Source organism: Varroa jacobsoni, unplaced genomic scaffold, assembly GCF_002532875.2.
Source record: "Varroa jacobsoni isolate VJ856 unplaced genomic scaffold, vjacob_1.0 contig04743, whole genome shotgun sequence".
In the NCBI taxonomy this organism is placed as follows: Eukaryota; Metazoa; Arthropoda; class Arachnida; order Mesostigmata; family Varroidae; genus Varroa; species Varroa jacobsoni.
In genome coordinates this window covers 2148-16005 of record NW_019215331.1, presented here as the reverse complement: position 1 = coordinate 16005, position 13858 = coordinate 2148, and the positions used below count along the sequence as shown (strand labels likewise).

Below are 13858 nucleotides of genomic sequence, written 5' to 3'. Positions count from 1 at the left end.
CAACAGTCTTCGATGCGCATTGGGTTTATTATGTACTCATTATATACATACACACACACAGAGGCATATATATGTATATCGTTTAGTGGAAGAAACGAAGGATAGGTAAAGATAGTTATGTGACTGATTTGTTTGATATTTTGTGTAAAAATGTGTAATTAATTAAGAACAGTATCTATGGGCTACAGCATTGAATCATGAGTATGTATAAATGGTAATAGTTTTTATCCTTCAACAAGACATCGCTTATTAAAAATAACCAAAAAACTTAACAATGAAATGATTGAAGCTTATGGTGCGTATAACCAGTGCAGCGGACGCCTCCTCCGTCGGACGCTGGCAGGTCGTGTCGTTTCGGGTAGCCGATTAAATAAATATTCCCATTGAGTTTATATGTGTGGTCATAGGCATCGCCATAAATTCATACCGATCAGATGTTAGCGTAATTAAAGCTACTTCAAATGGTACGTGCTACTGATATTTTGAAAGGAAACAAAAGGCTGCCAAATCACAAGGCCATTTGACCAACGTGCATATCATTACATTCCAGAGATATAGTTTCGAGAGATGACAGTAATTACCATTAGATACTAAAATGTACATATAGGAGTTTGTAAATCAGCATCAAAACATTAGCTCTGTAGCGGCATACATTATCAGTAAGAGAACCAGATGCGAATTAATCACATTCTGAGTCAAAGAATGTCTTGGCTGTATGACGAAAATATACAACTTTTTAGTTGTATTGAGATGTTATGAAGCGAAATATAAAGATGACCGTATATCACGGGGGACAGTATTCCAGACATCGAATAAAATTATCCTTAAAATAGTTTTAGGATACACATATAGTATACTCAAATGGTCACTACAATCGTCCAACCTGAAGCCCAATCACCACTTAAAAGCCTGGCTTATACAATAGAGCTCTGCATGAATAAAACCTCACACAGCCACTTACTTCTTTAAAAATAAAGACTACGTACCAGACGTACTACACTTACTTATCCGACATACTAGACTTAACAAAATACGCATTATACGGCATAATATGAGATGCAACTAGTTGAGACCACGTACATAAATTAGAACTAAAGCACTTAGTTGAAGTTCTATAAAAAGAACATATAAATAAAGAATGGCCTAAAAAGTCGATGGCACTTATGCAATGAATCTCTTAAATCGGGCGTATATATGTGTTTAATATCCTCAGGTTAGTCTCTGAACAAGCTTCTGACTAGTAATATTACTGCTGCTAAGCTAGTAGGGATGTCTATGTTCTCAAAACACTTTTGCGATGCATAACCGTATCTTGTGGGGCTATAAAAGCTACGGCTACTGGTGTTTTTAACTAGCTCTTTTTTTAAATACACCACATGCGCACTGGTATAATACATTTTTCTTCTGTGGTAACAGTTGTGCTCAGGGGTTGCGTAAAATTGATTTGTGCCCATATAGCTAACTATTATCCTCCCTATTGAACGAAAATAAGGATATTAATAGTTGACCGCTGATAGCGCAGTAATTACTCTTTTATTATTCGTATATAAAGTGTTCGGTTTAAAGAAAATCATTAATAGTATTAACGTATAGCATGCTTTAGCACAATTGATACCAAATAAAAAGAAGGGGGAAAGAAATAAATGCAGCGTCTTAAAGCTAGACAATAACGTCGAGCGCTAAGACGTTGCATTGTATCTAAGCCACTAAGAAACCTATCTATGGTATTGTGTTTCCTGCATTTTGATGACAACAAGATGAAGCCAATCAAATCAAATTATTATAGTAGCATTATTAACCACCTATATAATTGCTCACAGTTCCTGTTAATACGGCTATAGAACTTGTGGAACTTGCAGGTTATTTAACTGCAATGTAAGAGCACAGGTTGTAACCATCAACACGGTACCTAGTGCTTCTTTTAAGTGAACTGTTAAGAGCTCACATAACCGATTAACATATTGTGCAAAAACATATCCTTAATATAAAAGTTCCATAAATGATACACAATGCTGGATGCACAAGGTATCTCGAAAATTTTGTTAGCGAGACGCAGAACGTCGAAACATTATTTATTAAGCTTATTAACTAGTCAATGCGAGTAGAGGGCTATGCAAGTTCAAAGGAATATTAATGTGTTATCCTGGTTTCTCCCCAAGTTAGAAAAAATATTATTAACAACGTTTTTCAAGGCACCCTAAATGCATACGATATTGTGATTGCAGGGAGTAATAAGAAGGGGCATATATACAAACTCAAGCAAGCTGTGAAGAAACTTGAAAACCATGACTTAAGTGTTATGTGTTAAAAGCTATGCGGTTTCGGTATCCTGGTAAATGAACATTTTTATTCATTCAACCGCAATTTTTCTTTCAATCAGAATTAAGTATTGCTGTTTACACACTATTGGGTTCAGCACGGCAATATTTATTTAACATAGGTTGATGAGTGCGTGGTTCTGCCTTGGCGGGTAGACCTCATACCATCCGAGACTAATACCCACTGATTCTTAATACTCTTCTCAAACGACTTTCTAATGGACCAGCCATTCAACTGATAGGCTTATAGGCTGTTTAAAGGGAACGGGCCACTGGATCATTAGGTTGGGATATCGTTATCGCACCCTACACAGTACCGCATGGCATGTCGGCAATATTAGCATATAAACGTCCTGACAAGAGCAAAAGAGTGATAGTCTTTCCTACCCACAATCCTCATTTCCAATCCTCATTAAAGGCTAAACAGCGTTATGCACGCTATGGCCAGTTAACAACCGGGATAATAGTGCATTAATCTTTCACACCAATGACAAACAGTCAGGCCTTCATACTAATTTTTGTCTCTGATAAAGTTATGTCTGTCCCTAATAGATGATAGACCTTCAGTATTCATATATCATTTTTTTTATTGCAAATATAATACGATACCTGTTCATGCAGAGAGTTAAAACAATGTAGAACGTACAAGAGGAAGAGCAAGAGGCCCACACAAACAAACGATAATAACGAACAAGTCTGGGGGGTTCTATACAAGATAGCTACAATTTAAGCCAGTTTATTGGAATCTCATATAAAAGGAAGCTAAAATTGATAGAAACGTTAAATCCATTCAAACCTACCTTTACCAGCACAGAAAACAATAATTTCATCCTAGGATGTAAATACATACCATTAATAAAATTATTGTCAAAGGTGATAGAATATATATTCAAAAATTACTTCGTAAAGAATTACTAAGATACCCTCATATAGGTCATTTTGGCTTTACTTAAATAACAACTTTAGCAAAACGCCATATTTGGCGAACAGCGCTAACGATAAGAAAGATTTTATAAGTAGTCGTAATAGTTGTGCCGAACCTAAGTCTCGTCTGCCAAAAAAGCTTCAATCCACATTCAAGAGCCAAAAACATAATAAAATAACCTCATACAGATTATGTAAGACCGTAAAAGGCTACATATCCACTCTCATAATCCATGTCAGCAGTAAACTGATTAACATCTATCTAACTAAATGAGCAACTACCGGTGAAATCATAAGGATCCTGTCACAAGTTTTTGAAATATTCAAAAGTGATTGTATCAAACAATGATCTTGAATCCACTAGTATCTGATTTGAAGCACTTTTATCGCCTTATCAAGCGAACAATAATATCTAATTTTGATTTGTACGAGGCCTTGAAGTTTATCAACAAAATAAAAGAGCTTATCGCTAGCAGAGACAATAAAATAATATTTCACAAAGAGAAACATAATAAGAAAGATAATAAAGAATAATTCATACTAAGTCATCGCAAAAAGGGTAAGGTCGATTAGAAACTTATAATCGGGATCAGTGAAAAAGTTGCCGATATTATTTTAAACGATCTATTGCTAAAACGGAATATAAATGTCATTAAAGGAATAATAGGCCACGCAATACCTGATCAATTTTTCAGAAATCTAAACAACCAAAGTACCAAATAAGAAAAGTGGACAAACATATGTATTTTGAGAAGTTTTCCATGGCTTGCAGCATAATCGAATAGAAAAAAAAAAGTGCAGATCCAACCCAAAGTTAAAAATCACCAATGAGGTTCAACTTGAAGAAAGAAAAAAATTAATTAAGGCCGAAAGATACCGTGGACACGATTTCAGTCTACGTTTACAATACAGAAAAAGAAGAAAGTATAAACGTAGATCAATCCCAACTGGGGTAGCTGTTGCAATCTAGGCCATAAATAGACACAGTTGTTTGTATAAAGTAGATAATCCTCTAGTATAAAAGATATTATCCAACCTTATGATAGACGAACAAAAACCTCTCTTGAGCGTAAATAATGCCAAAATAGAACAGAATGCATCATAAAGTAATAGCGAAAGCAATTACTAACGATATAAATTAAATAGCAATATTGTAAAAATTACTTATTGTTAGCGCTTATTCCTAAAAAACGATGAACAAACTAATTTCCCAGTTCAATAGTAGAATATTAGCTATAGAAATACTTGAAACGCTTAAAATTTTGTTTAATTTCTCTTACTTTTATTCGCGTTATCTTTATTAACAAATGTATTATGATAGTTGAGTTTTCAGTAGATCCTTGTTTGGTCGTTGTGTCGTGTTTCTGACATCTTATCGTTTGTTCCATTACGCCGCCCAATGAGCAGAATGAAGCTCAAAATTATAGCGAGCACGAATCCACAGAAGAGGATAATAATTACTACGCCTGCAAACACCAATTCAATAATACATCCAAACAGAGCCACAGTAAGACTTAAATTTATTTGAACAGAATAATAGGTATTTTGGTCTAAACTGTACTTTTTAAGAACGTGCACAACTTCCACTAATCGTGAACGTACCCGTAAGAGAAGCCTGCGGACTTAAGCCTGATCATTTGATACAAATAGGTAATGACGTTCTCGACAGAAACGGAACTGCATGCGTAATCGTCGATGTCATAACTTATTCGGTCGCTAAGTGATTCCCGATTAGTTTGACAATAGTAAAATCTAAAAAAAAAAGTTCGAAATGGAACTTATGCTTTTTTTTTTTATAGAGATATAAATAAGTACCAGAACGAGTTCTCTATTGAAAAAAAAAAACGGTTACGTTCGATATTGGAAGAAAAGTTGGATCTTAAATTTATCATGATTGGGTCCAAGTTAGATTCGTTTTCAATTTAAAAATTTAATGGGTTAACTTAGAAACCGGGCTTTAGGTCAGCTCTAAGCAAACTGGCCAGCGCAAATAATCGCTGTTGGCAGCCATGCACCTATCTGCCACAATAATAAGAGGTGCACAGTGCAATTTAGGTGCGAATTTTTGGGTCTGTATAGGAACAGCGGTTCTTGATTTTATGACATGGGATTAACGGCACGTTAGAGGGAGTATTTTCCGTCACATAGTGGCACCCTGTGCTCGAAGCGACGCAGGGTGCTGTCTTAAGATATAATGGTTCTAAAAAAAAGAGGAAAAGAAGCAGTGGAGAACTACCAATCACGTACAGTCAGAAGAGCAACTAAAACGTTAAGTGTTGTAGAAAAAGATTCACAGAAATTTTCGAAAAAAATTAGACAAGTGTATAAAGTCTAGCAATCTATGAGAATCAATAGAACTCTTATTGCAGAAGGTCTCGTTGGTAGCTGAGCAGGTAATAGAGTCAAGTATATACGAGGTTTTCAGACGATTTTATTATGCAGGTATAAGTTTTAAATTTATGTGTGAAATACAGTAGAGCAGTTTTATAGTCCTTACAAATATCTAAGGCCTCGAGTACCATCATTCGAATATATTGGTTTTTTCCGAACCATACGTACAGCTAACCAGCTAGTTCTAGTGGTCACCGAAGATATCAATGGAGCGGGAATTCAGTAAAATAGCGCTCCTAAAGAAAATGCTCTGCAACTAAAAACTTTCATTATCATATGAAGAATCATATGTGATAAAATATTATTAGAGAATATCAAACACTGTAATTCATAGTTAACTGACTAGCCAAATAAGAGAGCAAAACGAAGCGATTAAGTTCAGCCTGTAGTTTACAACCTTACCATAATTACTTTCGATAGCTCGTCGAAGGCTTCACTAAAGAGAAAGACCAATGAATATTGAAATGCTGACAACTTTTGTCACAGGCTGCATGAGTTTTTTGTTGGCCACCAGTCACATGCAAAATGACTATACTGAAAAAGTGTTATGAAAATACTTCTGAAAGGCAATGAAAGTATGGCACAACCTGTGAGATTGCGAAGTTGTTGTACTCACAATTTACCGCAAAATTAACAGAAACGAATAAGTGATAATTATTCAGTACTGAAATAGTGTAGTAAATTACAGAAAAGTTATACATTTCTCATAAGCAACGTTTAATTAATAAAGTTAAACATTTCGTAAATACGCTTGCTATTATTTTTTGGGTAAGGATGAGAATAAATCCATAATAAGAGTTACACGGTGAGAGGAGTTCAAGAGAAAAATGTGAAAAAAAAATACCGGAAAATAGTACAAAAGGAGTAATTCAAAAGAAGAATATTTTTTGCCAAAAATAAAGGATCTACGGAGCGACATAAAATTTAAACTCCTAACCATAAATATAAACAAATTTGTGCACAAATATCAAAAACGGTAGCATTTACCAATAGATTATACCACTACCGAAGCGCAGCTATAGACGTACCTTTAGATATATATGCCCGACATATATCGTCCGACAGTTATTTTCGTGAGATAAACGCAGAGAACTGGTACGGGGCGACTAGGAATTTAGTTTTTTTGTTCTTCGATTATGAAACTTTATATTTTGTAAAAATTACATTATTAATTAATAAGAATACATTATATGTGGAGTAGAAACCATTCTAGCATAATTATTTGGCCTGTAAATAATAACAGAGAAAAACAATTGAGAATGATGTGTGTAGAAAATAAATATAACAGTGAATGAAGCATAATAGGTTAGCGATGCACACCGAACGTTTTGGTAGGGGAGCTACCGGTGGGTTGGCAGTTCGGCCGGTGTACTTAAGATTGAAGTTATGCACTGCTCATAGATTCAGCACGATTCCTCAAATTCTGTACAGGTAAAATATACACGGTACAACATACCAATTCAATATAAACATTTCACAATTTTCTGTAATACTGCGTATGATGATGTAGGACAGCTTTCGCGGATTAGCTCGGAGCTATTATCGCTAACATAAACAAAGACTTATAATGAAAAATCGATGGTACTTGTCCAGAACTGACTCAGACAGCCCAGCCCGAGACTGAAACAAATGAAATTCTTATGCAGAAAACACGGAGACATTAAGGTTTGTTTGGGAAATTAGACGATTCTTGTTCAAAAAATGAGTTGATCGTTTAGATATAATCATTGATGAATGAATGTCACTATTCAAGAAATCAAATATGCAGCCGCTAAAGCAACTTATAACTCTGCTTAACGTATGCCTATCGTACACTGGCCCGACGACAAAACAGGCAAGTGCTAACTCGACAGCCACAGTTTGGCAGGCAACCTAATGAAGAAAGCGAATAAACGCAAGGCAATAATCGATCATGGAGAGACATAGCTTCGAGATATTCATTTTGATAGTTTGAAGGGTGTCAGGTGTGAAGAGCCAGTGAAGACGATAGATAACTTGGTTTCCCTGGAAGCTGCGTTTAGAAGCCAATGCCAAACGCCAGCCAAAGGCTGTAGTGACTTTATAAAAAAGAAGAAGCTTTAATTACTGCGCCTGTTTATGGGAAAAGGTAAATACGAATGTTATTGTTGTTATGAGCACATGTGAAGCAAATAATAGGCTCAACAGGTAGATGAATCAGTCTTAATCATAACAAGTGCTTGAAGCTATTAAAGTAAAAATATGTAGGAACAACATAGTATCCAAGAGGCATGATGTGCGTCAACGTTCAGAGAATTTGCTTCAAATGACCTCGAAGCCAACGTGAAGCTCAGCTCTAGGTAGTGTTGTGCTATTTCTACATTATGACTCGTCCAATATCACAAGTATCAATTGCGAAATACGTATTATGATTACGTATAGTGCCGAATTACAAATAAATAATTGAATGGAAAGCTTGAAGTAGGAAAATAAATCGATCGTATTCGTTATCGCTGCTTTAAATCAAGAGAACGCAGTTAACGGGGTAATAACGGGTAGAATGCTGCATTAATCTAAAGAATGAGTCAGTGTAAATGTAGGGCGGGTAAAGTTTATGCTATCAAAAGAGCGAAAATGGATGGTACTGAAAAACAACGGAGTTAAAATATAATATAAAAGGACTAACCTAATACATTAGTGGTGCCGTCCATGTTTTGGTGCCCGTCGATATGGACTGCACGTCCTTGGAAAATGCGTGAGTCGATAGCATCATTCAAGTTTATCTTGAAAGCCTGGTAAGTTTCCCGTTTGTTACGAGGAGTCTTAATGGCTTTTGAAGCCTGTTTCCGAACGTACTTCTGTGGCAGCGGTTTCTGTGGACGTGCACCTCTTCTTAAGAGGCGCTCAATTAGACCCAGTTCCTCTCCCATTTTTGATAACATGAAGTTCCTAGCCAGCAGAGTTCAAATCTGTACATTACTTTGCAGCTAGAAATAGACTAAACAATTATGGTCACGTCTTTTTAGGTGTATATTAAGGTTAGAGAATTTACTCATGAAGCTAAATTCGTTTCTAACTAGTAACGTGCGTATTATAGCCAGCTTTGTTATTAACTTCACGCACAATATAATAATATCAATCAATACCAGCAGTTACCTAGCTAAGTCTGCTCTCAACATTGCTTGTAATACGTAGCGCTGTTTATCCTGTTTTATCAATTAACAGCGTTTCGAATCAGCATAGGCACAAATCAAGAGGTAAAAAATTTAGTTGCTATTATCAAAGAACAAAATATCTAAGTATAGTCAGCAGTAAAGGGATGCAGTGATTAATAATAATGAACAATTAGTGATTAGTGAGTACAAGTTGGGTCAGTAAGTGCTTAACATAGTCTACAGAGCAAGCTGCCCGTTTTCGACACACTCATTTGTTACATACGATATCGACTCGATCGCTAGCTTGATTATTACCGCGTTCGATAGGTCCGACGCCAAACGAGGTTCAAAGAGTTTCAGAGAAGAAAAGCTCGCAGAAGAAGATTACTGACAACACTGACGAGGTTTCTGTTATCAATTTAACCTTGGATTCCTTTTTTTTTTACTCAACTATCACATTTGCCTTGTGCTATCGATTAAATAAAATAAACCTTCAAAATAAAAGTAATTTATTCTTTTCTATTATTCGTCAGGGTTGGCCCATACCCAAGCAAGTTATATTTAGTGCTATGTTAATAAGAGCTGAAGTCAGTTTCTTGTGATGTTAGTTAGTAAATAGTGTAGTACTTTAACAAAGCGAACCTTGGATTTTCTCCCCTGCGCAACTTGGGATTATTCGCACCTTCTGTAGCATTATCTCGTGCTTCGGTAATGCCTGACGAGGAGGTTCCTTCACTATCTTGTGTAACCATACCATCGCTGGACTTATATTCCCTCAAGTGCGTCATGAACGCATCATCATTTTGCTCAAGAAGTTGTCTCATTTTTGCATTGATTGATGTTCCGCCATTTGCAAACTCCTTCTGGGCCTGTTCTCGCTCCATCACCTGCAGCCGGTAAGGTGAATTGCATTGAAATTTCTGCCAGTCTGAGACATGCACCCCACGACACAGGTGTAACAAACCAAGCGGTAATGAGGATAAAAAATTACGACAGCATAATTCACAACGACAATGGTCGCGACGCCGAACAATTATACGGAAAAGTCACTTCTCTGGATAGAATTCTTGACGAGGTAGTTCTTGTTTTGAGTAGTCAATTAGTAGCTTCGTAGTTATAGGCACTGTAGAGGACAGTCAGCACAAATTAGTAGGTTCTGCTTTCTCGACTTGTGCGAATAACAAAGCATGTTTTTAAAACATGGAAACACTATGACTTCCTTTTAGTAACCGCTTAAAGTTTAAAAAAAAAAACGCATGAGCTTGTTTCAAGATAGCACTGACTGGTGATGATGATCGAAATAACACCCCAATTTAGCTAATTGCTTGGCTGTCTTTCGCTCCCTTACTGAATCATGCTTGTCGTGTTATTACTTATGTGATTTGATTATCCGCCAATGTAAACTATAGTACCAGAACAGTGGCTATAGTTGAAAATGCCTAATTTTTTAAATTAGTCTTAAATACGGTGGCGGCAATTTGTTAAGAACTGTGACATTCATTAAGGTAGAAATAAATGGCGTTATAGTACTCTACCTATAATCAGTCCCAACTGTGTGATGCACTGCAATAAGCTGACACAAAGGAAGTAATATAAAAAGTACTTGCTGTAAATTTCAGCTGTCCTTGATGATTCCAGTAAGTATTATGATAGATATATGTTGAATTTTTGGCTATGATTCGATAATAGATAGATTGACACCGGGAATAATAGCACATACATCGAAAAAAATGAAATTGTACAACTAATACCATTAACTGAATCGTCAATTTAACTTTCCTAGGGTTCTTTATAGAATACGACGTGGTGCGCCAGACATAAGATAAACATATCTATATATAATAAAAATATTTAATAAATATTATAGTGACTAAATTAAAAAAAACTTCTCATGCCTAGCATCTTGTCTAAGCACCTGCAAGACAGTGCAAGTTGTTCTGAAGTGGGTGGAGTCTATTTCTTAATTTATCAACACCTAAAGTTATAACCACGAAATGAAGTTTGCCAATTTTTGGACTCGAATAATAGTGACGCAAGTTGCTTGTTGAGCTCGTATATTTGCAGCTTGCAGTTTTTGAAGTGATCGAGAAAACATGATAGAGACAATTTCCAAGCTGTAAAAATGAATAGAATTAATGTTACAAAGAGACACCCAGACCGAAGTGTTTAGATCGCCGAGGCCTTCTCCTTATTAGTCTTGTTCAAAGGCAGGATACTTGCAGTGACAACCCACACAAGCAAAACGCGACACTGGCCATATCTAGAATTCGAATATGGAATTCTATGTATCTCTAGGTCACTTTTCCCGTGATAGCTTAGTGAGTAACGTATTTGCCTCCTAATCTTAGGGTCCAGGTTGAAGCCAATGCATAGATACAGTTCCTTTCGTGCTGAGAGCTAGGGCTCGATAATAGAGGCTACATCAGCATTTTGTTGCCCCGCGTACTACGATACGCAATTATCAAACGGTATTTGTATTAAACGGAACTGAATGTCATAAATTGTGATTTTCAATCTATATCTTTTTGTATGCAAATTTTTCCACGCTTTAATAGATCAGAGGTAACAAAACATCATCAAATCGTTTTCCTACTAACGTTTGATAGATACGATGTATAATTCCCTATTGTCGAAAGTACATGACATGGGACAGAGCTGAGGTTGCGTATACTTACGTGAAACACAAACGGCTTCCACTCATAGCGATCGAAGTACTTCATCGCTCCGTACGCGTCCGTTCCAAGTCCTGCCTGAGCACATACGAAATCCTCTTCTACAGCGAATATCCCTGCAGTACCTACAGCGAATCAAAAATCGTATGAATTCGCCACACCGTTCGTATACGTGCGCTGTTTGACTGATTGATCCATGGTTACTCAACAATTTATATTTCTCTGATGCAGGTGGTTACAGTTTCCTGCAAATGTTTCTCTCTCACACTGAGCTCACTGCGAGGAATATCTGAAGTTAGTCTGGGCTCGCTAGCTTGATCTATGCCGCTGTTGACATCGTTACAACAACCAATTCGATTATCTACGCGTAGTGGAAACTGATATATACAATGTTTGAAGGTCATCGCAATATACTGCTACATCTACAGCTCGGGCATTTTTAGATGATTTCTGAAATTCACGGAGAGAATCCGGCTTATCCGATGTTTACTAATGCAAGCCAGCCATAACTCACGTAATATTTTTTTTACTGAAAGGAACGAGGTGCTTCGTTCACAATGATATTGAACGCAATTGACCTGACGACGATTCTTTGAAATATCCACCGGTTAGAGTGGCGCCAATTTCAGCTAATTGTAAGGAAAAACGGGTTACGTAGAACCCCGGAAATTATAGCTATTCATGGGGCAGTGTTACGAGTAATTTTACGCCGGAGGTATAGCAAACTTACCGAGAGATGTTCTAAGTTCTTCATCGCTAATGATAATAGGAAATTATTGTAATCATATATGAGTCCCCCTCGATGCCGCAGCTTTAACCGAATGAAAACTAAGACTTCGTTTCGTGTTGAGCCTCAGACGGTAACGGTAATACGGCATGTAAAATTTGAAACACTTAATCATAGCGAACAAAAGCGCGACCGTTGAAAGACACATTTTTACCGGTTACCGCTGCTCAAAATCGGTAAAGGGCAAACAACTCTCGGTATGTAGTATATATACTGATAGAATAACACCAAGAACAATGGTAAAGAAATCAGAATCTGTAGCATTAAAATAAGCTCTGGCTTAGGGTGAAATGCTCGAGGCGGGATCGAAGTTATGTGTCGATTGTGGATGCAAGCAAAAAAAAATAGAGATATCAACCAACACACCGTTTCGGGGCAAGCCGATCTTCAATATCAATCATTCAGTCATTAGTTTCATTGAAGTCATATTCCCTCTAATTAAGATGAGAATGAGCCCTACAGTCGTTTTACTTAAAAGCAAATATATCTGAATATCATTTTGGACTTCAGATTCGTTATTATTACCGTTTGCAACACGTCTGTCTGATATATGGAAAGTGAGGTAGCGTCTCTACGCAGAACCATTGTGTGCATTATATATGCTGAGATTTACATGTACGTAGTAGGCGTTTCGATAGTGAACGAACCTTTTACTGGGGCATACCTTTAACACTAGTTGAGTATTTTCACCTAAATAGGTCGTACTCAGGCTCTTTCTAAAGTTTGTTTTAGAGCATCGTAGAGATTTTTTTCCTTAGAGCATTTTAATGTAGTCCTTAATGGAAGTAAATATCGATTTTATTTAATAGTAAATTATATGACAATAAAATTCGGCCGCGAGGCTATATAATGACTGTGGAAAGCGTTAACAATCATTGATGTACATAATTTTACAGGTTTCTTATTTATTATGTAATGATAAAATTGAGTAGGTGGTATTCTGTTTATAACACATCTAAACAGTATATGTTTAGAGTCGCTATAAATCAAAAAGTTTTCCTTTTTTACGTAATCTTACATTTACCCTAATATTACAATTTTTCCTACGATATAAATAAAGTGAGTAGTAGTTTTGTGTATATAATCTGTTTTTACTACACTACTTAATTCTACACTTTATTAAGCTAATCACACGTATTGCATAGTACATGTCGATTGCGGGAATAGAACAGGCCATTGCCGGGCTTTATCAGCTGAATGCTTAACCGCGCCTTCGCTGTCATCAGTTGACAACAAAATGACGATAAGGTTTGACTCCAGTATGTTATTTTCATTTGAAATCAGGAAATCCAATTCGTCGGACTATCACTTAAAATAATTTCTGACCCGGAGACATTTTGCAAGAAAGAACCGAAAAATGTGTGAGAAAAAGCTTAAACGAAGATCATGCAACCCGTGTCTAATAATTTTTATTATTAAGGAAGTTACATTAAATGATGTTGGATGACCTAAGGCAAATATATTCATTATGGACTATAGGAATTATTGGAAGGATAGGCTTCTCACTGTAGTAAAAGACGGTGTATTGGCCACAATTCTTACATCCTATACTTTGTTTCGTAAATGCGCGGACACATTCATATAAACATTTCATTATTACTATATATTATATTAGAAAGCTGATGCTCACCTCTAGTGACCATCGACAAGCGT

General features: G+C 36.3%; 1 protein-coding gene across 1 annotated transcript; it reads right to left on the bottom strand.

Annotated features, from left to right (window-relative positions):
- Positions 1–4502: 4502 nt before the first annotated feature.
- LOC111273096 (uncharacterized) lies at positions 4503–11625 on the bottom strand. Its single transcript, XM_022854784.2, has 4 exons — positions 11422–11625; positions 9389–9633; positions 8278–8540; positions 4503–4708 (listed from the first exon to the last, which is right to left on the bottom strand). Exons 1-4 carry the CDS (start codon positions 11464–11466, stop codon positions 4572–4574), a joined length of 690 nt encoding a protein of 229 aa, XP_022710519.1. The 5' UTR covers positions 11467–11625; the 3' UTR covers positions 4503–4571.
- Positions 11626–13858: the final 2233 nt, after the last annotated feature.